The sequence below is a fragment of the Microchirus variegatus genome (assembly GCF_963457635.1).
Source record: "Microchirus variegatus genome assembly, chromosome: 20".
Taxonomy (NCBI): domain Eukaryota; kingdom Metazoa; phylum Chordata; class Actinopteri; order Pleuronectiformes; family Soleidae; genus Microchirus; species Microchirus variegatus.
Window position 1 is genome coordinate 8,674,228 of NC_139821.1, and position 26,312 is coordinate 8,700,539.

Below are 26,312 nucleotides of genomic sequence, written 5' to 3' on the forward strand. Positions count from 1 at the left end.
GGCAACTGTTTTACAACTGATAAAATGGCAAATGGCAAATGGCAATGGAATAATAATCTTGCTCAATATCCTCATGGCTGCTCCTTACCGCACAAGTTTTGAAAAGTTTTAATAATTTGAATTATGTGGTTGATATATGATCAACCACATAATTCAAATTATTAAAACTTTTCACGTTTCAACTCTTTACTTTATCCACAGTTCACACTTTTACCTCGTGGTATATGGACGCGTTAAAGAAACTACAACCATAGTTGTAGGCTTGTCTTCCTGTTCCTGGTCGTCTTGTGATTGGTTGTTTTTCTCCACGGAGCACTCTGATTGGCTGCACGGCGCTCATGCGACTGGCGTCACCAACTGATTGCCGCCCCCTGAAGCCTCCGGGTCCAGTCTGGTGTAACAGCAACCAGTTCATGTTGTTCAGAGTCCAGAGGCGCAGATAGACCAGCACAACTCTGGCAGAACACAACTACATGACCCGGAGGACGGACTCCTCCGCACGCAGCGGGACCTGGTGAATTTTACAACACACTTTCGCCACGGTAGGTTGTTATTATTGTTGTTGTGTGTTGTTTCGTACTGTTAAACGTCACCCGGGACTTTTCCTTGAGCGTATCGCTAGCGCCTCTGTGGATGTCAACTGCCAGCTAGCAGCTTTGCTATCCAGCTAATTCTGGCTGTCAAAACAACAGAGAGAGAGGGAGAGAGGGGCATAATCTGCTAGCCACCGCCACAACACAGCTCTGCTTTCTCTCTGCGGGGCATTATTATCCACACAGAGCCCGTATTTGACATGGTTAAAGACAGATGCGTCGACGTGGCGAGCTGTCAACAAACACACAAACCAGGTTTAAGAGTTATCTGGCTTCTTTTGTATGTTAGCGGTGTAGCCAGCTCACTAGGTCGATGTAAACAAACCCTGGTCTCAGCCTGTCTGTTGGCTGCAGTCTGCTTTTCTTCTTCTTCTTCTTAATTTTAAGGCTGTATGAACCGTGTGGTGAAATACCATCACATCCGTTTCATTTTACAGAAAAAGAAAACACGCTGCTTTGTGTGTTCCTTGTCAACAAGAAGGTAAATGTGGCAGGAGTTTGGGCTTTCTTTGTCTTGCTTGCTCGCCAGTGTTGAACTGACTCGTGTGCACTATAGCTGAGTTAACATCATTGCTTTCTATGTGAGAGAGAGACACTATTATTATATTGTTGCTGATGCAGGCAGATGTGGTAAAATGTACTTTGAGGGGGGGGCTTACAAAGTATTGTTGTAAAAGTAGATTCAAGCTGATGTAGTACCTCATTAAATAGTGTTCAAAACCACTGGCTTACTGTCTGAAAGAGAAAAATATAAATTCTAATAAATAAATAAATAAAAATAACCCTAATATTACATTAATGCATCACAAAGTACACACTGTAAACATGTAAATAAAAAGCAGCAACAACTTTTTAACCAAGAGCTGTTTATTACTTTTTATGTTTTTGTTTGAACCAGGGTGGTGACCATGCCAATTGGTTTTGTCAAAATGATCATTCAGTTTAGCTCCAAAAAATAGATTTATTTCTCCGGGAGAGAAAATAATTGCGTCTGGGGCCCTCATTCACAAAAAAAGTACAATAAAATGTAATAAAAAGTGCAGTTAAACAAACAGAGCTGGTGCTTTTGTTATTCAAGGAGGTTGTTAAATTATGATTCAAACTGTTCTGTGGATAAAAACAAATCCGACTTGTTATTTGTCTCTGTCTGTTTCGCTTGTTATGCCATTTCAGATGAAGACAATTCCACTTTCTGTGGAGCTTAACTCTTTGTAGCATGCGGTAATTGTTTTATAAATAAATGATGCTCTTGTGTAAGATAGTATAAGTAGGTTTTCGTTGTTGTTGTCGAATGTCAGGGACTCGGAGACCTGAATTGAACCCAGTCTGTCTGCTCTCATGTGCCTCTGTGCGCCGTCTGTGGAGTGACTTATTAATAATATTACTTATTATTATGGCAGTTTCACGAGTAAACTTTGGTCATTTGGTCTGTCAACACTTCATAAACGATTACGCTTGATACTCATAATGAAGACGAGACGGATGAATGAAAGTAGTTCTTCAGCCATCAATCATCACCATTGTGATATATTGTCATAACAGCTGTAGGCAGCATTTAATTTACCGTCATACAGACAAAATTCTTCATCCAATTGCTCCTTCATATTTCTTTTTAGTGATGCTGACTGCTTATCCTGCATATGAGCGATGATCCTCCCATTTCTGAGTTCAGTTTGCCACAAAGCATGAGGTCATGTCATAAATATTTTATGGGCTGGGCAGCTGATATCCTGCTTGTTTTAAACCAAAACTTTTCATGGCGAAAACCACTCCGAGCTCACGAGTAATCTATGGATATTTGTGTCGTTTTGAATTTTGAATTTGTGTGAAAGTTGAGCCTGTAGGTTTTTTGTAATTATTTGCAACTTCATGTTTGGCTCAATTTAACAGCACCTGAAAGAAGCTTCATACTATGATCTGTAACCATAACCACCCATCTCTGCTGTTATTCTGAAGTTGCACATCTATACATCAGTGCACTTTTGTTGTCTAAGCCTTGGAGGCAAAGCAGACCCATGCATCTTTTTTATATTTAGTAATTATGCTCTATACAACAATCCATGCGACACCACAGCATATTTACCATATATGTCGAAGTAGATCTTTCAAATTCTTCTCACCAGGACATTTGCAGAATTCTGTTGCTTGAGTTGGCGTTGTGTGCACAAACTCTCACCCTGCTACACATTGGCCGTTGAGCAGCAGTACATCATGTTTAGTGGAAGTACAAGTCTCTCGGGAGTTTAGTGTATAATGAAGTCGGTCTGTGAGAGTGTGCCAGGCAGGGGAGCAGCTAAACATAGCTTCTGAGAAAAGCAGCGACTTTCATTGCGGAATTAATTGATCAGAGTAAAGTAGCCTTCGTCTTCTTTCTTAAAAAATGTTTTCTTCTTGTCCCCGTTTGTGTTTTTTTTTCTTTTACAACCCTCTGGAGGTTTGTGTGTGTGTGTACAAAATGAAAATATAGTTCATATTGCTGCTAAGTGAGCATTTGTGCACATTATAGTTAAGCACTCTCTTCATAGACAGCACTTTACATCATTGAGAGAATATGTTCTTGTCTGTATGTGTGAGTATTTCTTTTTTCTCACTTTTAGACTGCTGCTTTGACAAAAAAAACAATTAGTTTACGCTTTTGAGTAATTATCATATGTAAGTTTTCCTTTGGCCTCTCCCTCTCTGGGGGTCGCCACAGCGGATCATCCGCACGCTTGATTTGGCAGAGGTTTCTACGATAATAATTATAAATTGGAGACATCTTGTTATATCTGCCCACATTCACATAATAACCTTGTGTTAGGAAGAGCACAGCAGACATGCTTTTCAATTTTCAGTACCTAGACAGTTGTGTCTCAAGAAATCAAGCTGTAATTAATTCTTTTTTATTTAATTCACCGACCCAGTTTCACTTCCAAGTGAGAACAGGTGTTTTAACAGATATTTGGAGATCACAAACATAAGAAGTTAACTCGATATAGTCGTAGTAGTTGTGGGTGTAATTTTCATCAGAACATTAAGAGGGGCTATTTTTATCCTTATACTGTATGACCCACATTTTGGCTACTACTAAGCGCTTCAAAAAACACTGCATTTGGTTCCACTTCATTTATCAACAGTGCCGACAGTGAAGTGACCTTCTGTGTCTACGTGGTGTTAAGGTGCTTGTTTGTGATTGCTGTTTTAAAGCAGAAAACTGTTTTAAATATCACGTTGTCATTGTTGCCTGTTTGTTTGTGACTTGATCGTCTCATTTCAACCAGGTGTTTTCATGTGGACATATTTCCACCATCCACCGCACACGTGTAAACTACTCTGTAGTGGCCCTGTGTGTATGGTGTGATTTGAGTGAATAAGTGTGAGTATGTGTGCTGTTCACTTCACACTGGTTGTCTTTGTTTATCTCTCCATCATAAGACTGTTGGCAGCCTCATCAGGAACTCACTGCTGTACCAGGAATGAAGGGTCACCAGGGGAATGCAGCAACACACTAAAGCTCAATTTATACTCCTGCGTAAAGTGCTCTACGTCGGTTATGGAGAGCCCTCTACGTCACCGGAGAGCCTGTCGGACAGGCTGAGATAAGGCTACTCTGTGACGGCCACTGTGCGCACCGAGCGTCCACAGAGGCGGAGCTGATCACCGCCGCCGACGTCGCTGCCAAACTATAAATACATCATATCTTAATACACAAACCACATGTTTAGACTTTAATGGCTAATTTCTTGCCTCAAATTATCTTAAAACGGCGTTCTGGGACAAAGAAAAATATTTATGACAGGTGAGAAACGGCCACTGTTTCAATGTTATTCAGCTGCAACAACAACAACAGTCATTCTCTCTCGGACGCCATTGCTCACTGTAGCCAGAAGCACAACAACTTTGTTTAGCGACCCCTACTGATCGGGCGGGAAATTGCAGTGCGTATCCGGCACCACGACGGAGAACTATGAAGGCTCAAGGGGTCTCCGTGGTTACTCACGCATTATGCAGTTGTAGAAGTATAATGTGGCCCAACCTGAGTTATAAACCCACATGTTTTCTTGATATTCAAGTTGTGTCGGTTGATCTCTGTTACAAGTCTGAGACCACCTTCCCATTTTGTAGAAAAACATGTCAAACAGCCTTGTAAGCGTCCCTATCTATTAGTTCCTCATGAAATGGTCTCCACCCTTTGGAAGCTGCGAGTAGATTAGAGCACACAGCATAGTAATTATTTGCACTCACTAGCTTTCAGGTGTAGCTGTGTGCAGCCTCGACTCAAAGCCTTTTTCATTAATATGGGCGTGTGTGTGTGTAGTTATGTTAAAGTACTGGTCTCAGTGAAACCACACAATCCCATCCAGCAGTAAAAGTAGTCGTGTGGTCACCAGCAGCTGGTTTTAATCACTGTAAAGTTGTGCCACATACAAAGGAAGGCTTAATCGCCGCCATGGAAAAGCATTTTTAGCACTGAGACGTAAATGGCACCCACAAAAACATAATTTGCCCTCACATTGACAGACCCACTATTTAACAAATAATGTTAAAGGCAAAACATTTTAGAAGTAAGTTCTACAGTGATTTACTTTCACCAAAACTTTACACACTGGACCCTTGAAAGGAACCAATAAAACTATTATGATAAATAATAGAAGTTGGCAGAAGTTGGTTGATGGTCTTAATTTATTTTTTTAATTTTCTCTTCCTACCAGAGTAAAACATGTAATGCCATTTCACTCCAGAGGCTAATAATGTTAAGGTTTAAATTTCTTTGTAAGAACAAAACCGCCAGGGGCAAAAAAGGAAAGGAATTGTTGACGTCAGTACTGTTTTTATGTCCGTCTGAGTCACTGACAGTTTAAATAAGAAATGAGTACTAGACACCACACCAACATTTTCAAACCACAAACCAACTGATTTTACAGTATAATATTCGCTGATATTCGCAAGCAGTAAAAGAGACGGAAACATGACAGGCGGTCAGAAGTCAAGTCCAAGTTACATGCAGTTAAAAGGGCAATGTGCAAAATGTGCTGTCACGCCGAAGTGTGATGTATGTGATGTGTCCGTGGCTTTTGGACTGCATCCTCCTTATCTGTGATATTAGTTGTGTGTTGGTTGTTCAAGTCCATTATTCTGGCTCATTTAAAAGCACAGATCTGCCTGGATCTGCATTTAATATTCACGTCTTAAACATATCAAACATTCTCAGTGATCACGGAGGCAGAGCGGCAAATAAAATAAGACACACAGATCAGAGTAAACATGGTATGTGTGATGATAATCTGCTACAGTAGTCCCAAGTATAACCTGTTCTAACAGTGTTATGTTTCTCGCACGAAGAAACCGATGTAAGGAAGCGATAAAGCTCAAGGTCATGCGAAAGCACATTTTCTGCTTAGTGGTCTAATTTTCTAATCACAGTGCAATTTTCGAACCTAACACACCATGCTAATATCTCAGCATTTATGGAGTCAATAGAAAATAAACAGACTGATCTTTAGAAAGACTGGAACTGAATTTGTAGATTGTAAACATGTGTATTTAAAATAATTTGGCTATCTATCTATAAATTGCAGGAACATATCGTTAAATATATCGGTAAAAGAAGCAAACATTGGCATTCGCCGCTCTACTGTAGCCACTCCCCCTCTCACTCGTACAGCACTGTGGGCTAATCTGAGAGGATAAGCGGGCCTTTTGGCAGAATTGAATCCGCGGGTAAAAAGTTAAGCGAGTGCAAGATGTGTGGGTGATTATTATGTTTACAATAAAGACTCAGCGGATTTTGCTAAATGCAGTTTGCCTGCGCTACAATGACACATCGGATTTTGCAACAACACGCCAACAAACACAGGTATGCAGTGGCTATTCAAAACTATGTAAAACTGACCATTCGAATAGCCCAGTCTACCAGTCTTTATACTTTGAATAAACAAACAACAATTCCGACTGCAAGGTCCCAAAGTTAAAATTACTACAAACACGCACAAAAACAGATGTTGCACTGCACTAGTTATGTTAATTTCACAACAGAGGAGACTAAATGACCTCTACATATCAGTATTGGTTATCGGGCCCAAGCACTCTCCCCCTCAAGTCTCCTCTCTCCTCTCGCTCTGCTCAGTTGGGTTTGGAAACTGTGAAACAGTCTGTCTACACATGTGTGAAGAACAGCTTTCGGCATGTGGAACAACTGCACTGTAATTGCACAACGCAGTTTGACCTTTGTCCGATATTGTGTTTTTGCTCTTTTTTCCCCCTTTATTAGACGCACAAGATGAAAACAATTGACAAGAAATACATAATTCAAATAATTCATCGACATTGATGTTGAACCTTTCCCCCGTGTACTGGACCCAAAATTAATATCAATCTTACACTTTTATCCTTTTTCTTACTACTGTCATATATTGACAGTTGTCCACAGTATTGATTTTATGCATGACTTTTAACAGTTTTCCTCTTAAAGTGCTTCTCTTTCCTCTAGTCATCATGCATCAAGAATCTCTCCACAGAGTTCTGTATAACTTTTCCAACCTCAGTGATTTCCGGTGATTCGAGGATCCATTCTTTCTCAGCTGCAGCATTTGAAGTAATCCAGCTTTTCATGATAATCACCCTTTTTGTAAGACTGCATCTTTTCAAGTTCGGATGCTGCACTGCTGAAGCTATGAAAATTCCCCAGTATACATGATTATAGTGTAAGAGGGACGCGTATATAATTTTTTATCATAGGCGCCTTTGTCATTCAGAGATCTTGAAAAATTGGACGTCCTTTTTTTTGTTGTTCCTTGATGTAGACCAGGGCTATTCAACTAAGATTTCCACAGGGCCAGCTTTTCTGAAGGCTGTCCAGCCAGTGGGCCGGTCAACCCCTGTACTACTATTTTGTGTTGCATCTACAGTAAACAGATACAAATAGATACGACATGTTTTAAATTATTTAGCACTTATTTATTGAAATGGCTGCTAGTTTTGTGCTAAAAAGGTAAGTAACAAAACCACCAACATACAGGTACAATACAATTTGCGTATAGTGCAAAAAGGTTACAGTGACAGTACCACCAACATTTGGGTATAACAGTCACAATTGGCTCGAGGTAACAAATATAAACAACATTAAGGTGCAATGGCCACAATAGGCTATTTTCACAGAAGTAAAAGTACCAATAATATTCAGTTACAACTGCTACAGTTGGCTCTTAGTGCAAAAAATAAAAGTTACAGTTACCACTACAGTTGGCTCATATGGCAAACTATTCTGGTACATACATAGGCTGCCTACAATTAAAGCTGTACTAGTATTTGCCAAAAAGTGTCGCAAAGTGCCAGAAATAGGTGAAGCTTTTTTGGCTTTTTAAGGGCCTGATCTGGCCCCCGGGCCTTAAGTTGAATAGCCTTGATGTTGACTAAAGGGTCTTTAAATACAAAACCTTGTTTGTCTTCTATTAATAATCGTTTCTGGCAGGCTGTACACAGTTCATCGTCGCAATTCGAACTTCAAGAAATGACTTCTTTGTTGCCAAACCCATGTTTCTGTAGTACATTGAACATAAAAGGCCATTCACTGCGATCAAAGGCTTTCCCGGCATCAGTAGTACCCAGTGCTGCCGAAGAGGGAATTTTATTTCCACATGGAATTCTAATACCGAAAATGTCTTTGTTTTATCAGAAGAGTATTGATTTTTCATGGAACCAATTGATCGTTCCTTATCTGCTCTCCGTTTCCTCAATGGAATCTAGCTGCGAGGAAGTTGGTGAGTTTTATTATCCTCCAAGTTTGCCAGTGTAATTAAACGCATTGTCTTCCTTAGGGACCTCAAAGTGTTGTTAAACTCCAGTGAAGCTTTAAGCTCCTCAGTGAGTCTTTGCAGCTGTTCTTTGTATGGTTGCCATTGATTTGCGTGTTTTTTGTTTTCGATTCTGCCTGAAAAATAGTTTTTTGGGCTAATCCTGCCGCATTTACAGTCATGTTTATTGATGTGCATTGTCCCTGTCAAGCAAACCAATAAAAGATTTGGCATTTTAAGGGAAATTCTGCCACTATACTGCTTCAATTCTTCAATTGTACCCCAGTGTAGCTGTATTTTAGGAATGCTTGGCATGGTGTTGCGTTTAAGAATTCCCGACGCCAGTCGTCTTGACAGATTTCTTGCTCTTCTTGAAATAGTCCATGACCTACAACAAGACAAACAGCGTCTGTCTACACAGTCAAGCAGTCTTCAGGGGCAACTGTGTGTCAGACATGCACAGAATGCCACGAATCAGGTTTATTCAGTCAACATCTCTGAGTTTCATTTCTCGTCTCCTTTCTCCTTTTGTTAGCAGTCGTATTGCTTTCACCCTCCTGCCAACGTCCTCATGAAGATTGTTTTTCGTCCTTGCCTTCATATCTTTAATGTGTTTATCTTAAAGATGAATCTTATCATGCACTAAGGTTTTGTATGATCAGCTGACTTTTATCAGACTCAGTGATACAGTGAGGCATAAGGTCACAGGATCTCCACAGTCAACGGTATTTATCTGATTATTGAGTGGGTCAGGGTTTGCCTGCTGTAGCACTTTCAAAACATCTGGACAAATATTATAACGTAGTTTTACATCGTTACTCTTTATACCAGCATGTACAGTATTTATTATATTTGATGGAGTTTTCCTTTTAAACTATTGTGCTGTTTGACTCTCATATTTACCTGTTGTGGAATTTAAATCACTCACCGAATTGGGTAAAGAGTAATGAGTTTTAAAAACAAATCGATTGCTTTAAGGATTTCTATGTGTCCGTCTGTCGTCCATCTATCAGTAGACAAACCTTGCATCTTTGGATCAATTCTGTGTTTGAATGCAGCGCAGATAAGACGCACTGTGACAATAAACTAAAAATAAACACACTGTAAGGACAAAGTCGTAGCTTAAGAATGTTTCCCGTAGTGCGGCATTAACACACAATGAAACATATTGAACGTGTGAGGCAAATCTTATATTTCTTTTGACCTTGTTTTTGTTAAAAAAAAAAAAGAAGAAGAACATTCACATAGCACCACATACTGTGATGTCCTGTGATACCTTTTATTCTATTGATGTCCAAAGGTCAAATTGATAATATAACTATTTAAAGATTAAAAACGTCCCTGGTGTCGGTGGCAATAATTGCGACGGCTTTTAAAAATGTTTGCATCAATGTTATCGCAGTCTGCCAGACACATATTGTATCGTTGGCTGCAATGGATACACACACAAACACACACACACACATGCACTCACAGCGCTGTAGCTATTGACCTCGGGGTCAAATCAATAGCATCAATATTAAAAGCACAATAGCATCCATGGTTAAAAGACAGTAATGCATATTAATGCTACTGCGCTCTCTAGTAGCTTCAGGGTCGGTTCAGATTGTCAAGAGAATAAAAAATTTAAAGATTTATACAGAAGTTCAGTGAGTGATTTTGCTTTTATATAATTAAGAGTACATGCATGTTTCTAAATATTGCTGACAGCGTTTTTTTCCTTTTCCATAGTTGGGAAAGCAAAGGCTTTTGAGCAATTATTAGACAAGAATTAGAAACTGTTGCTCAAGGGAACATTTGCAAGGATTTTTTAAATTATTTTTTTATTTTTGACAGTGGTTTTTTACCCAGCAGGCTGCTCCTTGAGGCTCCTACAGTTTGTATCCTCCGTCTCACCATGTGTTTTAACTGTCATTCTGCGGCTGGATGTCCAACCTTATTCCAATGAGCTTCTATAACTTGCTGAAACATGGTGCAGATTGTGAAATTGTGAATATAATTGGTTTGTTTCCTGTGGATAATAATTGGACTTCACACCAGGACTTTGTAAAAAAAGAGGGGAAAAAAAACAACAAACAAAAGTGCTCACAACATAATTCTTTGCAGACGTTCATTAGCCCGAGATAAGTGTTATTATTATACAGTTGCCATTGCATGTAGCAACTCGATGAGTCATCTTGTATCCTGTTGTCGACACAGACGCGTTATTATGTCTCCGCTGTTCACTGGGAAGTCACTGGATTTGTTTCACTGTGAAACCTGGGTGTGTGTGGAAATGTTTCCCCTCCCTTTTTCTCAGTACAGTGACTTCTTTTTATCTCCGTATGGGGCCAGTATGTTCAGTTTTGTCTGTCCTGCCTAGAACTGGGGTCGCCCGGTTTGTTCTTTCAAGCGCTACGTGTGTGTGTGTGTGTGTGTGTGTGTGTGTGTGTGTGTGTGTGTGTTGTTTGTGACTAGCACTTTGCAAATAATATGCTATTGTGTATAGAAGAACAATGACAATCAAGTTGCTCTCTATAGGCGATGTTACCATCTTCGAAATGGATATTAAAGTTTTAGACTTTTTGTTTTTTTTATATGCTCCTTTGCATCATATAAATAAAGTTTTTGTCGTTTTATGCAGCTCTGGAAAGCACAGTATGCAGAGTGGATGTTGTAGAACAGCTAATAGGACCTGCTCTTCTTCTTCTTCTATGGGGTTTAATGGTAGCTTGCCACTTTGGAGTTAGAAAAGTCCCACACTACTCAGTCTGTCATATTCTCTCCTCCTCTGTTCCTGTCTTAGCAGACGCCCAGCATCGGCTCGCTCTCTGAACTGTCCTGTAATCAGATTAGTCTGAAGCTGCCCCGGAGAGTGTCGCTCACTCTCAGATCACCTTATTTACATTAGGCTGAAAGAATGGAATTATTTATAAGTGATGCCAAAGAACCCCTGCCAACTGTACCCTCAAATCTAATCTGCCTGAATCTATCTAATCTCACTTTTGGTTCCAGTTGCCTGTGACGGACCACTTACCAAACAGAGGCAGTTTCAGTGATCGCATTTGTTGAAGAGAATAAAAGTATTGATGTAGTGAAATATTTGAAGGCGGCATCCATGCATGCCGTCCACACCGCCCCATTCTTTGCAGGGCTGCATTGGAAACAATGATGCAGTTATACCTGCGTTCATTTCCTGACCGGTTTTTATCAGGCACAAATCGACCAGCAGCTGTGAACAAGAAGCCTTGTTTAAAATCCCTGGTCCATTTTCACTTCCCGTCAGTAACGCTCTCTAAAACTAATCAACGGTTTTGAACAAATATCTATCTGTTTGAGTTAGATTTGGGGAACTGGTGAAAAGTGTCTGCGTCTGCTAAAACCCTCTGTTTTTCCCTGATTCGTTTTAATTTTATTCCTTCTTCCTCTTTCTCTCACTCTTCCTTTTTTATATATATATTTTTATATATATATGTGACGCTCATGTTCGCAGCAGCTGTGGCTGGACATTTCTGCTTGATAATAGTCATCTTGCACCTACACGCACCACACCTATTCTCTGGAAAAGCCAGCTGTCGTTGTCGTGGAGTCTGTAATCAGTGTTTGCTGCTGGTGAAAGGAAAACTTAAATGCCTACTGGATTTTTATGAAGTTGGTCATTATTTCTCTTTTTTGAAATTAGGTTTTAAATCTAACATGCAAACTGTTATACCCCCCATGTATTTGCACAGGTTTATGCGACCAATTACATGTACTGGTTAATGATATTTAGAGCCACTAAATTGATGGGTCCACCACTATTCTCCAAAGGAGGCTGTGTTTCCCAGCTACTTATTAAGGGACTGTTAACTGTTGTAGTGCTGTTTAATAATCTTAACAGAGTAATTGTTGGTAATTATGTTCTGTTTTTTTTTTAAATTAGTTTAGCATTTATTCATGTTTATGTACTTCATAGGTATTTCCCTGCAGGAAAACTGTATTGTACAAGTGTGTTAGCTGTGTCTTTTGCTCCTTGCCTGCTTACATTGCCCTTTAATAGTCTCTGTGTTTACAAGTACATACTCAGGTGTGTGTGTGTGCAAATGCCAAGTGTGTATCTGTGTCTTTTCCCCTTGAGTGTCTCATCCCCTAAGGTATGTGTGTGGTAGGCAGCACAGTGTTTAAATGAAGCGGTGCGGCGCTTGGGTACTTATGTGTGTAATGTGCACGTTAGAGCGTAGCATTCTATTTGTGTGTGTGTGTGTGAGAGAGAGAGAGAATAAGACAGGCATTGAGAGATGAGCAGTATGCTGATATAAAGGTGCAGCTGCAGTTCCTATCGCTTTACGGGACACTAAATCCTTGGTTGCGAGTGAGTGTTCGGACACATGCGGACATCAACGGGTCCAGGTCGATCACATGTGACTACATGAAGGTCTGCGGGCCTTCACAAGGATAAATCCTCCAAACCAAGGACTTTTTTAACGTTTCTGCATTTAGCATGTCATGCTTGTTGCAGGTTGAGGCTGTGATGTACTTGCTCACTCATGCTGCTGTTGACATCATGACTGACATGAATTCTTTCTTACTTTCCTACTTAAAAATGTCTTTTAAAAAGTATTGGCTTTGTAGAGGTAGTAGTTCTTACATAACCCCCACCTGTCTGTCTCTGTCAGTGAGAAGCAAGTCATAAAATACTTTTTAATTATAGCAGGTTAATTTATGAGACGTGTTGGCAGTTGTTCATCCCGAGGTCATTTTAGAACGGCGTATCACCTTCTGTGGAACAGTAGTTTAGCAACTTTACTGTCAGATCGTTTCTGTGGACACAGATTTTAAATACTATTTTAAGGCCCTTAAAGTGAAATCTGTACATTTGTGTGTCCATTTAACAATCACATTTTAAATATTGTTTTTGTCTCTTTTTTTCTAGTTCTGCAAAGTCCTAAGCGTAAAAGTCATCAAGACTTCAGCCAGGACTTCAGGTAGGTCACCTGGTTTTGTATGAACATCTTGCTCAGCGTGCATCTTCTCATCTAATGACTCTACTATTCCTGTTCTGTCCGATCAGGTTTGGTGGTCCTAAGCAACAACATCCACTCTGTCTCCTGTCCCGTCCCATCTGAGTCGGCTCCAGTTTTTCAGTGGAGGCAGGTCCAGCGTCTCAAGCTGGACGAAGGAGAGACAAGTGGGGCTGAGGGCCCCTCCTTTGTGCTGCGACACAGAACGTCGAACGCCGTAGAACGCGCGGCAGAGAGCGCGCCTACAAATCCCATGAGTCCCCGGGAGAAAGCCGGGGACGCGCCCACCTCAGGTTCTTCAAACTGTCACTTCACTACCACCGAGTGCGCCTCACACAATGGGGTGAGTATCTAGCTTTCGTGTGGTTGGTTCAGAGCCATGTGGTGCGATACGGGTCAGTTGGTCTCTCAGTAAAACTACCCCGCAAGAACACACACCCACACATTCATAATTAAAGAGGTGTTTTTTAGCAGCGAGGTCAAATATTCTGTTACTGTCCTGAAGTCTTTCAGGATAATAACTAACTTATCACACACATAACACCTAATTAAAGTAGGCAATAAACACGCACACACTCACACTCTGACTTGCAATTAGTTTAGAATCATTTGACCTCTCTTTTCTCAGTGTGTGTGTGCAGAACATGATTAAGGACCAGTTCACCTTTGACGATCAAAGGTTGTTTTCACAGATTTAAGATTAAGAAAAGATTAAGCACAAGAATATAATTTAATCTCACTTTTAAAGGATAGTATTAGAGTTGAGGACACAGTTAGATTCCTGCATGGGGTTTTTCTCCAGGTACACAGTTCAAAAACATTCAATATGGGGATTAGGTCAATTCTAAATTGACCGTGACCGCGCCTATCGCCCTATGTCAGCCGAGATTGGCGAGGATAAAGCTGCAGAAGATGGATGGATGGTTTTGGGACATTATACAATGTGCCTGTTGAATGTGATGTAGCACCCATATATACACACATGATACATACAAAAGGAAGTGAAAACGCATAAAATTGTAATCCTTTTAATGAGCAGCTGGCTCATGCAAAGTGGGGAAACCATAAGTATTTTTATTCTTAAACCTTCATGAAAGTGATTATTGCAAGTAAGAAGTGAAATTGGGCTCTTTGAAAAGGAAACGACACACTCACTGTGAATCAAAGCTTTTATCTAAAAGTCCACTGCAATCATTATAGCGACAGCAGTTTGACGTTTATTGCTCATGGCGGCGGGGGGGGGGGGGGGGGGTGAACAAGTGCATTCCAGAATCTGCCAGGTTTTTTTGGAGCAGGCTTTTTTGAAACTTCACTTGGCACAGTTTGATCCTGAGCCCGTTTCCTGGAGCGTTTCATCTCTCGCTCTCCCTTATTATTGACAAACTCACCATCTTCAAGGCTTTTCAGACTCAGTGAGTCACTTTGTGTCATAGTAATTAACAGTGCATTATCCGCCCGATGTTCTGCTTTAACTCCACTCCAGAGTCCAAAGTGATGCACGTATTGAACGACTTCACCGTCCCAGAATAGACCCGTCACGTCTATAAACAGACATGTTGCGGGAAGAAAATTAAGCACTTTACCAAAAAAAACAACTCCATGATTAGAATCCTGTGATGACCAGACAAATGCATCACATTGTCTCCCCTCTCTCTCTCTCACAGAGGCATCACTTGTGACTCTGTCGTACACAGACAAAGCTGCCGCTCTGTTGTTCGTGAGTGAAAGGCAATCGGCTCTGAGCCCGAAACACAATAGTGTTCATGTGTGTATTGAGACACACATTTTTTGTGAGTTAGCGCGTGGCCTTTTTTACCTGGTGTAATACAACACGGTTACCTGAGAGGATGCTAGGGGCCCCCTGCCCCCGATCTGCAAGGGCAGGCTGTCTTAACACCACACAGTCTGCCCGTTGAATTTTTCAGCATTCTGGGCAGGTGTTGGCGTGCGTCTTGAAAGGTGTTTTTGTGTGTGGTGTGAGGTTCGGTTTCGCACTTCCTTTCTCATCAGACTGAAAGAGGTGCCTTTCAGAATTCCCCAGGGGGAAACTGTTACTTTCATCATTTGATTTATATTATCACACAATTTGGGTTTATTTCCATGTTTGTGAAAAGCAAATGTTTCCTGTTTTGAAGACTCATTGTGGGGTTTGTGTGTTTTCCTGATCGCACCCTACAGTCACAGAACATCATGTTTTTTGAAACAATACCAGTGTTTACTTGCTGCACTTTCTGGTTAGCCATTTGAAAGTTTGGGTTGATGTAGTTTATGTGAAGAAGCTTTTAGAGACATTTTTGTTTGGGTATATTATTGTATTTTTACACCTATTCCCTCTTAGCCTTATTAACCGTTAACTTGACATGGAATATAAAGTCAGATAGGTAAGAAGAAGAGAATGTCAGCTGGAGGAATTCCATTAGACGTCCACAAATACAACTATAAACATTTGGACATTAAAGTCCACTGCACATCCTTTCTTTGTGCATATTCTTTTATTGCTGTGATGCATCAACGTCCAGGTCTGTGGTTTGAGGATGTGACATCCGATTCCTCTTCCTCCTATTGTACCTGTCCAACAGTCCTTTGGTTACCGAAGCATTACTTCAAATCACTATTCGTTGCATTTGTATAATGCACATCTTATCATAGCTGTAGCTTAAATTAATTATTGTAAGAAAAAAGATGTAAGGTGTCACATTTAAACATTTATTTGCTTTCTTCATGGAATGCTTTATCCGTGCTGTAGCTTCATTTGAGAGCAGAATCTGTACATCACCTGCTTCCCTCACTAGTGTCAAAACCCCTAGTTGATTCAGTTTAACCAGATTTTCAGTGTATGTTCACCCCTTGTAAGTCTCCACCTTTAAACTAATTAATAAAAAAATACATGTTTTCCTCTTTTCCATGCCCTCCGTAGACATGGGCGAGAACAGAGGGAACAGTTTATGTTGTGGGGGCCCAAGCAACCACATCTGGTTTTCAGAGTCATGAGACATGTGAGTGTGTGTGTGGAGCATGAATCTTTGGGAGGGTCTCTCACCATATTTTCCAAATTGTTACCCATCCCAAGAGAGCAATTGTGCCTGTGCGTGTGTGAGTCACATGTTGAATCCCTCAGCCTGCGCTGCCGTGCAGGGGTTACGGTGTACAAGGGTAAGCTCGTCCCTATTTGGAACATCATAGATTTAGGCTCTCTTGTCATTGGTGCACACAGTTTTAGCTGTTTCCCCTATTGGCTGCCGGCGGTTTTCCTGTAACACCACCCTTGCGACCCGAGCGGTCCACGTGACTTTTGTTTGTGTCTAAAGTTGCATGTTTCACAAAAATGATGGAGATTTGCCCTCAAGTGAGCCTCTTGCTTCACTTCCCTCTGGAACTGATCTTCTACGTTTGAGCTCAGCAGAACTGATTAGAGCAGAGGCTCCTCATAAACAAACACACAGAAACACTGTGTCAGGTGTGTGTGTGTGTGTGTGCGCGGGCATGTGAACACCCATTAGTGTGTGAGAAATCATTAGCCAAGTGTATATACAGAGTAGTTAATCAGTCTGAAGGGAGCTGGGTATATGTTTTTCTTGTATGAGTGAGACAGAGGAGTTGATTGGTCTTTAGGGGCTTTTAAGGTTTCCTTACGTCTGTATGTATATCATTTAAATCTAGCTGCTTGTGTGGAAAAGTGTTTGTTTCTTTATTCAAAGACGAGCAAACAACAACACAGCACTGAAGGCTCCTGTCAACTATTTTTAGAAATCATCTGCCCTCATCCATTCAATAAAAGTAAATGTGACATTTTTCATTCTACACAAGAAAAACAACAGCTCATCTTTTATTTTTTTTTCCCTTTAAATATGAGTTTTATGTTGCTTTGGATTTTATGATGTTATTTCTCGCTAACAAGAGTTATATCACACTCCTTTAGCCCTAACGTTTACTTTTGATAACCGACGAGTCGCCGCTTAAACGCATCGATTATGTTGCTGAGTGTGTTGAAATCAAATTTCCTGATTTGTGTAGGTTCCTCTGTCTCAGGCATTTCCCAGGAAAAAAGCCTTTCCGAGAAAAAAAACGGGAACATCGCTCTGCTCACAGCATAAGTGACAGACTGTGTCTGGGCACAAAACAGCCAGTCTATTAGCGCTGCCTCCCAGACTGTATTACAGTCACACACTCTGAGCTTGATTTTCAGATCAGAGAAAGTGTGGACACTTCCTCGAGGGAAGAGATCGTATCCACACATTCATACTTTCTCAGAGAGCGAAATTTGACTCCAAAACTTCTGCCATTATGACTAATGTGTGGCGATCAGGCAGCTGCGGTTGAGTCACGTGTAGTGGAGATGCTGCTTTCATCCAAGAAGTGTGTGTGTGTGTGTGTGTGTGTATTTGTTACAACTTCAGGACCTTGTTTGGTATCAACAGCACTGTACCAGTAGTCTGTCATTTTTCAGTGATTGCTCATCCTCATAGAAACGGCATTTTAGGAGCCCAGAAAAGACCAGTGTCCCAACAAGAATACCTACGGGAAACCGTGTGTGTGTTTTTGTGTGTGCGTAAGAGAGAAGGAGAGAATGTAAACACATGAGTGTGTTAGGGATAGCCCACATTTCCAAGAATCACTCCTACACCTCTCCTCCTCCTCCTGTCTGTATCTCCTCTCTGACTTGTTATTGGATCTGTTGATGGCAGTTGAAAACCAAACCTTCTGCATCATCTGTTGCCAAACGTCGACGCTGTGGCTTTTTCACAGTCTACACTGAGTTTAGCACAATCGAACATGCATTTCACAGGAGAAAAAGGCCGTTTCTGCAGCCTCCTTTTCCTCACACTGTAAAAGCACCCACAGCTTCCTCTTTACGGCCAAACCCTCTGTGTTTCATATGGATTAAAGTTGGCGAAAAGGCTGAGTAGAAGACACATGACAGCACTGTTAAGCAATAATATTGTGTGTGTTTTTTTGCAGAATGTGGGAAAGTACCGGTAAAGTTGGCGCTGTAAGATAACACGGAGGAGGAAACTGTGCGTCCTTCTCAAAGGAAGCTTTGTTGTCGCCTTTTTTTTGCCGTTGTTGTCATGATTGGAGTCCAGGTGGTGTGGATGCAAGGACACTCAAACCTCACACACCAGAACCAAACAGGACACAGACTGTATGTGCAGTAGCTAAACAGCTGTAGTGCTCCAGTAACAAAAAAAGAGAAAAGAAGGGTTTTCCCAGTGAGGAGGTGGCTGATCATAAATCAAGTCAATGTGCAGGTTGTAGGCTAAATGCCTTTCTTTCTCTGCAATTTACTTAGCTTTCTTTTTCATTCTCTTAACGAGAGCGTGTGTGTGTGTGTATGACCTGTTAGTACAGTCACTTCCATCCTGTTCTTCTGCATGCCTTGTGTGAAATAGCTGTGCGTGTGTGTGTGTGTCTGTGTGTGTTTAATATGTACCTGAGTGCATTGCATCATTTGGCCCAGAAGCACAGCAGGAATGAATGTGAATGTGTTTTTTTTGCTGGCTTGTCAGGAGGTTCAGTGATGTAGTGTATTTGCGTGTGTCCTTTGTCTCTATTGTCAGCCTGTGCACGCACACAAACACATTGTTTCACAAACCCTGGGGTAACATCTTCTTAATATAACGCACTAGTTGCTTAATTTAACCACCACAATTTGAACCATATCTTAAAATCAAAGTCAACAATATAAAAACAGCACGTGCACTCTCTCACACACACAGTTATTTCACACCCTTTAAGAATACCCCCCCCCATGCACATACATGACAGGGCACTGCTGACACACACACACACACACAAAGACCGCAGAGCACACGTGACTCCTTGGCAGTCGCCCAGTTACCCTCACGCTCACGTAGTTTACTCACTCACTGACACGTCCCCGCGGTCGATGTCAAGGGTCACCTTTATCTTGGTTTCGAAACACAGCCGATTCACGCGAGCGTTTAATAAGAACTTGAGCGCGTGTGTCACCTTCGTGCCGTACACAACAAACGACATCGATTAGACCCGATGCATTATTAAGCGTGCGCGTGCACATGCACACTGGCAGAAGTGAGACTGACTGACACACTCCGAACTGTCTGTCCAAGAGACACAACATGGTCAACGAGACACAAAGTCAAACATGCAGTGGGTGTACTTTGCTGGTGGGAATTTAAAAATTGGGTTAGTCATGCATTATATATGAGGCAGGACTTTTCTCTCTCATTCTCTGTGCTGTTCTCTCGTTCTGTCTCGCTGGTTTTTTTCTCACCCTCCTCCTCCTCTTCTGAAGTAATGATAAGAGCAGAAGGTCTCATCTTTTTTCTAATCATATCCTCATCCTTTTACATGGACCTAGTGTGTGCATGTGATTAATGTCCACCTGAAAGCACATAAAATATTATTTGTTTTTATTGTTCCATTGTGTGTTCACCTCTGTCTGTGTGTGTGTGTGTGTGTGTGTGTGTGTGTGTGTGTGTGTGTGTGTGTGTGTGTGTGTGTGTGTGTGTGTGTGTGTGTGTGTGTGTGTGTGTGTGTGTGTGTGTGTGTGTGTGTGTGTGTGTGTGTGTGTGTGTGTGTGGCTCTGCATTGTTTCTGTGCGTGTCATTTATGATGAATGGCCATGTATTCATCGTGAAGCGATAGCCGTATTAATTCTGTCCCCGGCTCCGCTGCTATGACAGCTGTTGTGTTAGATTGAATTCACACCGTCGGTCTAATCCTGGCTTTATAAATGGTCGGTGTCTTCGTCGGATCAAACGTCAGGTTCTGTTTTCTTGAAATATGCTTTCGCTTGATATGATAATCTGTATGCAGATGGGTAAGAGGAATCAAACGGGGCCGTTTCGTTCCATGGATGTAGTTCTCTATTTATTTCTTATCAATTGGATGTTGGTTTCTCTCTTACAATGTGTACCTTCTCTTTGTTTCCTCCATCTCAGTGTGACCCAGAGTGTGACGAGGAGAGAAGAATAACAGAAGAGGACGAAAGAGGAAGAGCAGAAGAAGAAGAAGATGATGACGAGAAAGAAGAAGAAGAAGAAGAAGAGGAGGAGGAGGAGGAGGAGGAGAAGAGCAGCGATGAAGGTTTCATGGGAATGACTCCGCTGCTGCAGGCTCACCATGCCATGGAGCGGATGGAGGAGTTTGTACACAAGGTAGTGACCTCGCATACACGGACGCTGCTGCAGGTGCAGGTTCTCCGATGTCGTCCACAACTGTCGCTCTCCTTCCATGAATTTAGAATAAATAACCACACTGTAAAATAGAAACCCATACAAACTGTGAAAACAGTGATAAAAAGACATTTTATTACAGTGTCATTTGCGATTGTAAACGACATATTTGTCCTTTTTATTGGACCGTTTACAACAGAAACATAGATATGATAACACATTCTGAGAGCTTTATGTTCACGCCCTGCAGGTGTTACTTTATATGTTGCGTGGCGACGGACATTAAAAGGTTACAGAGACGGAAATGTGCACTCGTATGAACTCGTACGAGTGTCTCCAGCTCGTTCTAATATTAACACACGCACTGGTATTGCAGCCAGCATGTTGTAAATTAGGTAAATTAATCATTCTGCAGATACACTGAGAGCGTGCTCTCTCTCTCTCTGTGTCTCTCTGTTGGGGGTGTTTGTGCTGTATCGGGACTTGTTTATTTATTTATTTACATCACTTGACTAAGTACTGTTAATTTGACACTGATGACTACGCTGCACTACACACAAACACACACGGATTTGTGGAGTGATCCTTTAAAGGACTTGGCTTCCATTCACTTATCCCCAACCATAACCACATCTTAGCTCTTATCCATAACAGTTCCTCAGAATTGAGGTTCTGCCTCATTAGGACCAGATTTTGGTCCTATGAGGATGATGTGAGTTTTTATGCGTTTATACACACAGACACACACACACACACACACACACACACTCACAGCCTGTGCACAAACCAACCAGCTGCTTCTCTTTGAGAACTTTTCCTCTTCCAAACTTTAATGTGGTGTTTGTGTCCCTCGCTAACTCATCAGGTGTGGGAGGGCCGGTGGCGCGTCATACCTCACGACGTGCTCCCCGATTGGCTCAAGGACAACGACTACCTGCTCCACGGCCACAGACCGCCCATGCCTTCGTTCCGCGCGTGCTTCAAGAGCATCTTCAGAATCCACACGGAGACGGGAAACATCTGGACACACCTGCTAGGTAAGCACACACACACACACCCTGCTGCGTCTTTAACATCTGACATTCATGAATTCAGTAACCCTTAACCTCATGTCCTTAAGGTTAGTCTCCAAATAGTACATTTCACAAGCTTCACAAAAACAAGAGCAAAAACACACACAGAGGCAGGATATTGGGTTATTGGGATATTTACCAACAACAACAACAGTATTTTGGTTTTGTTTCTCTGGGTCTATTTCTGTATCGTAACACCAGCTAATCTTCATATCTAACCTGACTCGTTAGGTAACCAGTCTTGTGTAAAACACCACATGACGTTACAGCCAATCAGCGCAGAGCTGAGGTGGTTTATGTAAGACAACAAAGGATTTCATCTAATATGATATTTATAATTGCGTTGACCCTGGAATGTGTTTGAACTTGTATTTTTTTATGACATATTTAACCCTACATGAAATCTTTCCTCTGAATGCTTATGTCCTCTACTGACACCTGGTGGACTATGGGGTCTACTACACCTAAATATTGTTGGTCTCTGAGTGATATTTTCTTACAGCATCTCTCTCTATCTCTCTCTCCACAGGCTGTTTGTTCTTCCTGTGTCTCGGCCTCATGTACATGTTCAGGCCCAACATGTCGTTCGTGGCTCCGGTGCAGGAGAAGGTGGTGATCGGGATGTTCTTCCTCGGAGCCATCCTCTGCCTGTCCTTCTCCTGGCTCTTCCACACAGTTTACTGCCACTCCGAGGGCGTCTCCAAAGTCTTCTCCAAGTAAGACGCCGACACACACAAAATTTGCAGCACATGAAGCCTGAGTCGTCCTTTTTAAACAGTTTTACTCTCTCTCTCTCTCTCTCTAGACTGGACTACAGTGGGATTGCCTTCCTGATCATGGGCTCCTTTGTTCCCTGGTTGTATTACTCCTTCTACTGCTCTCCTCAGCCTTGTTTCATCTACCTGATCGTGGTGTGTATACTGGGACTTGCTGCCATTACCGTCTCCCAGTGCGACTTCTTTGCCACGCCACAGTACAGAGGAGTCAGAGCAGGTACAGTGACGTGTTTAAAGATGTATCTGACTTGTTCTGTTAAAGTGTAAAATCAGTATTTTGTACTGGTGATGGATTCATAAAGCATAAATGGACAGATGCATTCAAGGAACCCCGTAACCACATTACTTCCGCACTCCACCAACCTTTGCCTCTCTCTCTCTCTCTCCACACGTGTGTAGGAGTGTTTGTGGGTTTGGGGCTGAGCGGCGTGGTTCCCACCCTGCATTTTGTCATCAGCGAGGGTCTGATCAGAGCCACCACCATCGGTCAGATGGGCTGGCTGTTTCTGATGGCGACGCTCTACATCACGGGAGCCTGTTTGTACGCCGCTCGCATCCCCGAGAGGTTCTTCCCTGGCAAGTGTGACATCTGGGTGAGTTTCAGACAAGAGAGTCATTATTGTTTTTTTTCCCTGTGCGTTTCCATATGTTCACTTGAAAGGAATCCTAGAGTACGTGCAGTTTTTTTTATGCCTCTGTACCTGGTGACAGCTTGTGCCTGCAGGCTTTATGTCTTCATGTTGTCTTTGTTTTTGTCCTTTTTTTTGTTGTTGTTTTTTTTAACACAATATCTCAAGAACACCTTGAGGGAGTCACTGGGTACATACACTACCATTTAAAAGTTTGGGGTCACCTTAGTTTTGAAGGAAAAGCACTTTTTTTCAGTGAATATAACATTAAATGAATCAGAAATACACTCTATACATTGTTAATGTGGTAAACGACTATTCTAGCTGCAAATGTCTGGGTTTTTTTTATGGAATATGTACATAAACACCATCTCTCCAGTGTTCTAATGGTACATTGTGTTTGCTAATCTCGTTAGAAGGCTATTGGATGATTAGAAAACCCTTGAAAACCCTTTTGCAATTATGTTAGCACAGCTGAAAACAGTTTTGCTGGTTCTTTGACGAAAGCAAAATCATTATTTCTTTTCTATTATGTCTTGACTATGTTTTCTATTCATTTTGCAACTCTTTTGATGAATAAAAGTGTGAGTTTTAATGGAAAACACCTTTGAACGGTAGTGTACGGGTTGGCAAAGTACAAAACTGACATCTCAGGAACCTCTCCAGGGAATCCGTTCACATTTGGTGAAAACAGTAACTTGAGCTACTTTCTTACATTCACTATCAAAATGTGCAGTTAATGTGAAACGTCTGAAGATCCACAGAAAGAAAACAATCACGTGTCTTGCCTCCTGCATGCTCAGAACACCCAACCATGTCCCACTGTGTCCGTCATACGGCAGAGTCATGTGTTATAGGAGTCTCACACACATTTATTTGACCCCTTCTCTCTCTCTCTCTTTCCTAGTTTCACTCCCACCAGTTGTTTCACATCCTGGTTGTGGCCGGAGCTTTTGTCCATTTTCACGGCGTCTCCAACCTCCAAGAGTTCCGCTACACGGCGGGAGGAGGCTGCGCAGAGGATGGCGCTCTCTAACGTACACTCACGCGCGGGCGCTGACTCGACTCACTCGTTCACGCACACATCCGACAGGGAGGTACCAGTTCTAATAATATGCACAGAAATCTCACACGCAAGCTTCTTCGACGCGTGCACTCGCCGAAAGACTGAAGTGGCTTGCTCAGTGTGTCGTTTGTATGCTTACTAAACAGAATGGACTCCCAGGGGGCGCTATTACAGCTGATTTAGGAGGGGGTATTATTCTCTCTTTCTGTCCCCCTTTTTGACTTCCAAGATGGTGCGTTTTTTAAAGGCCGTTTCTCAAACTGTTTTCCTGGAAGGAAGCGGGCGAGACATTCATGACCTCCCTCCTGTTATTATTCATTACTTTTAAAAGTGACATTTGAAGAGGAAGCATACTTTTCAGATAAAAAAAGAAAAGAAAAAAGAAAGAAGACATTTTGAGGTGTTTTGATGCCGAATGCTGTTTTTCCAAATCACAATTTAAAGCATTTGAGTATGAAAAAAAAGAGAATTGACTGGTAAATGTCTTTGAATTTCTTCCGCCGTTGTTTATCTTGTGGGTTTAAGATGTTTCCTGTGGGCGAGTGCGGTGGTTAAAAGTCACTTTAAAGAAAAGAAAAGACAAAAAAAGAACCCTTTTCCATATAAATAAGATTTCTACCTTTTGGGTTATAGATTTGTATGAAATGTATTTGAAAAATGACAAAAAAAATATCAAAATAAATGGCGTCACGTGATGGCGAGAAATAAATATATTAGATAATACATCAATTAAAGGCGAGGAACGGCGGTGTTTTATCTACATTTTGTTTATATATATAAAAAAAAGAAAAAAAAGGGTGAGGTGCAGTGCAGTGAAAAGTAGATTCTTATGCAAAGACGAGGAAGGAAATCTAACGCACAACGCTTCAAACTTTGTGAATAAGCAACTTCTGGACTTGCTTGTTTTGTTTGTGGTGTCGGTGGAAAGTAACGGCTCAGTCGCTCCCCCCTGACCTGAAAACCGTGATATTTATATAAATCTATCTATATATCTATAGATAGATATATACTTAAACAAGGAGATAATGGAAGGACTGTGCTCCTCTCGCTTTGCTTTTCACACTTGTGTTGAACCCTATGTGTGTTTTTCGAATCGAACCTTCTCATGCGCTATAAAAACCAAATATAAAATATCGAATCTATTAAAAAAAAATTAAAAAGCGTCTCCTCGATGTGTAGCCACTTTCATTTATCTTCTTACTGTAAAATCTTATTGTCTTATATTGTATATCTGAAGAAGAAGAAGAAAAAAAATGTCTATGCCCCAGATATAAGTTTATTCTTTTTTAAATGACCCATTATAGAAAAGATAACAGACGTTTTTATAAACAAGGCCGCACAGTCCAGTATGTCATATTTGGTACTGTAAAACTGTAAAACTACAGTATTAGTACACATTATTGTGGTTCTCCCCCTCGGACATGCGGTGATGTTCAAACTCCACACAAAAGAGGATGTTTTTCTTTGTCTGACTCGATTGTACTTTAATTTATCCACTGCTGCTTTTTGGTATTATTATTATTATTATTATTATTATTGCAAGCTTTAATTTCACTTGTTTTCCTTTCTTCTTGCTCTTAATATTCATCTGTTGCTGTGGTGAGACAAAAAAAACGACAGGGAAAATTTGTAACAACAAAACTCCAAAAAAACAACACTTTATTTGGAGGTTAAAACAAGGTGACCTTATAATAATGTCACACCTGCACAATGGACTCTCTTATAATCTAAGCTTTTTATTTCTTTTTTTTTTCTGTTTGATTGTTTGAAATTTAGGTTTGTGAGTCTCGAAATGAAACCACCAGTTGAATTCACATTTGAATAAACAGCATATCTTCTGGTTTATTTTACCATTTCCCATTTGTTTTATTTCATCCTGTTTCTATTAATTTATTTCTCTTGGGGAGCGCATTTCATCTGTTGAAGCACATGTTCTGTTCTTATGGGAGTGTCTGAATGCAATAGACCTTTATATCTGCCGTATTGTTCTAATAAAAGAAAAAAGTTTTTTTTCAATCTGTCGTTTTGTCCTGGTCATGTGTAGTAGTACTTTATACTTTCTTATTTATCAAAAAGTTTTTTGCTAACATGTTAGCTTGTCTTTTTGTTAGATATTATTTCTACTTTGAGCGTCTGATTTTATTGTTTGAAGTTCTGAATAGCAATAATAATTTCACGTAACTTTTAGTACAAAGTTTTCATTTAGTGCTCAGTCACATATGTAACAATAGGAATTATTGTTAGGAACCTTTATTGTTGTTCAGTGT

The 26,312-nt window shown here is 41.0% G+C and overlaps 1 protein-coding gene across 1 annotated transcript; it reads left to right on the forward strand.

Moving 5' to 3' along the window:
- The first annotated feature begins 432 nt into the window (after positions 1–432).
- On the forward strand, positions 433–26,016 carry adipor2 (adiponectin receptor 2). Its single transcript, XM_083907122.1, has 9 exons — positions 433–542; positions 13,257–13,308; positions 13,395–13,687; positions 20,268–20,483; positions 21,367–21,538; positions 22,104–22,290; positions 22,380–22,567; positions 22,750–22,943; positions 23,887–26,016. Exons 3-9 carry the CDS (start codon positions 13,598–13,600, stop codon positions 24,013–24,015), a joined length of 1,176 nt encoding a protein of 391 aa, XP_083763248.1. The 5' UTR covers positions 433–542; positions 13,257–13,308; positions 13,395–13,597; the 3' UTR covers positions 24,016–26,016.
- The last annotated feature ends 296 nt before the right edge of the window (positions 26,017–26,312 follow it).

Excerpts from the sequence above, each read along its gene's own strand:
- adipor2 (XM_083907122.1), top strand. The coding sequence starts at position 13,598 with ATGAGTCCCCGGGAGAAAGCCGGGGACGCGCCCACCTCAGGTTCTTCA. Across the intron at positions 13,688-20,267 it reads AGTGCGCCTCACACAATGGG|TGTGACCCAGAGTGTGACGA; the intron begins GTGAGTATCTAG and ends CCTCCATCTCAG. Across the intron at positions 21,539-22,103 it reads CATCTGGACACACCTGCTAG|GCTGTTTGTTCTTCCTGTGT; the intron begins GTAAGCACACAC and ends CTCTCTCCACAG.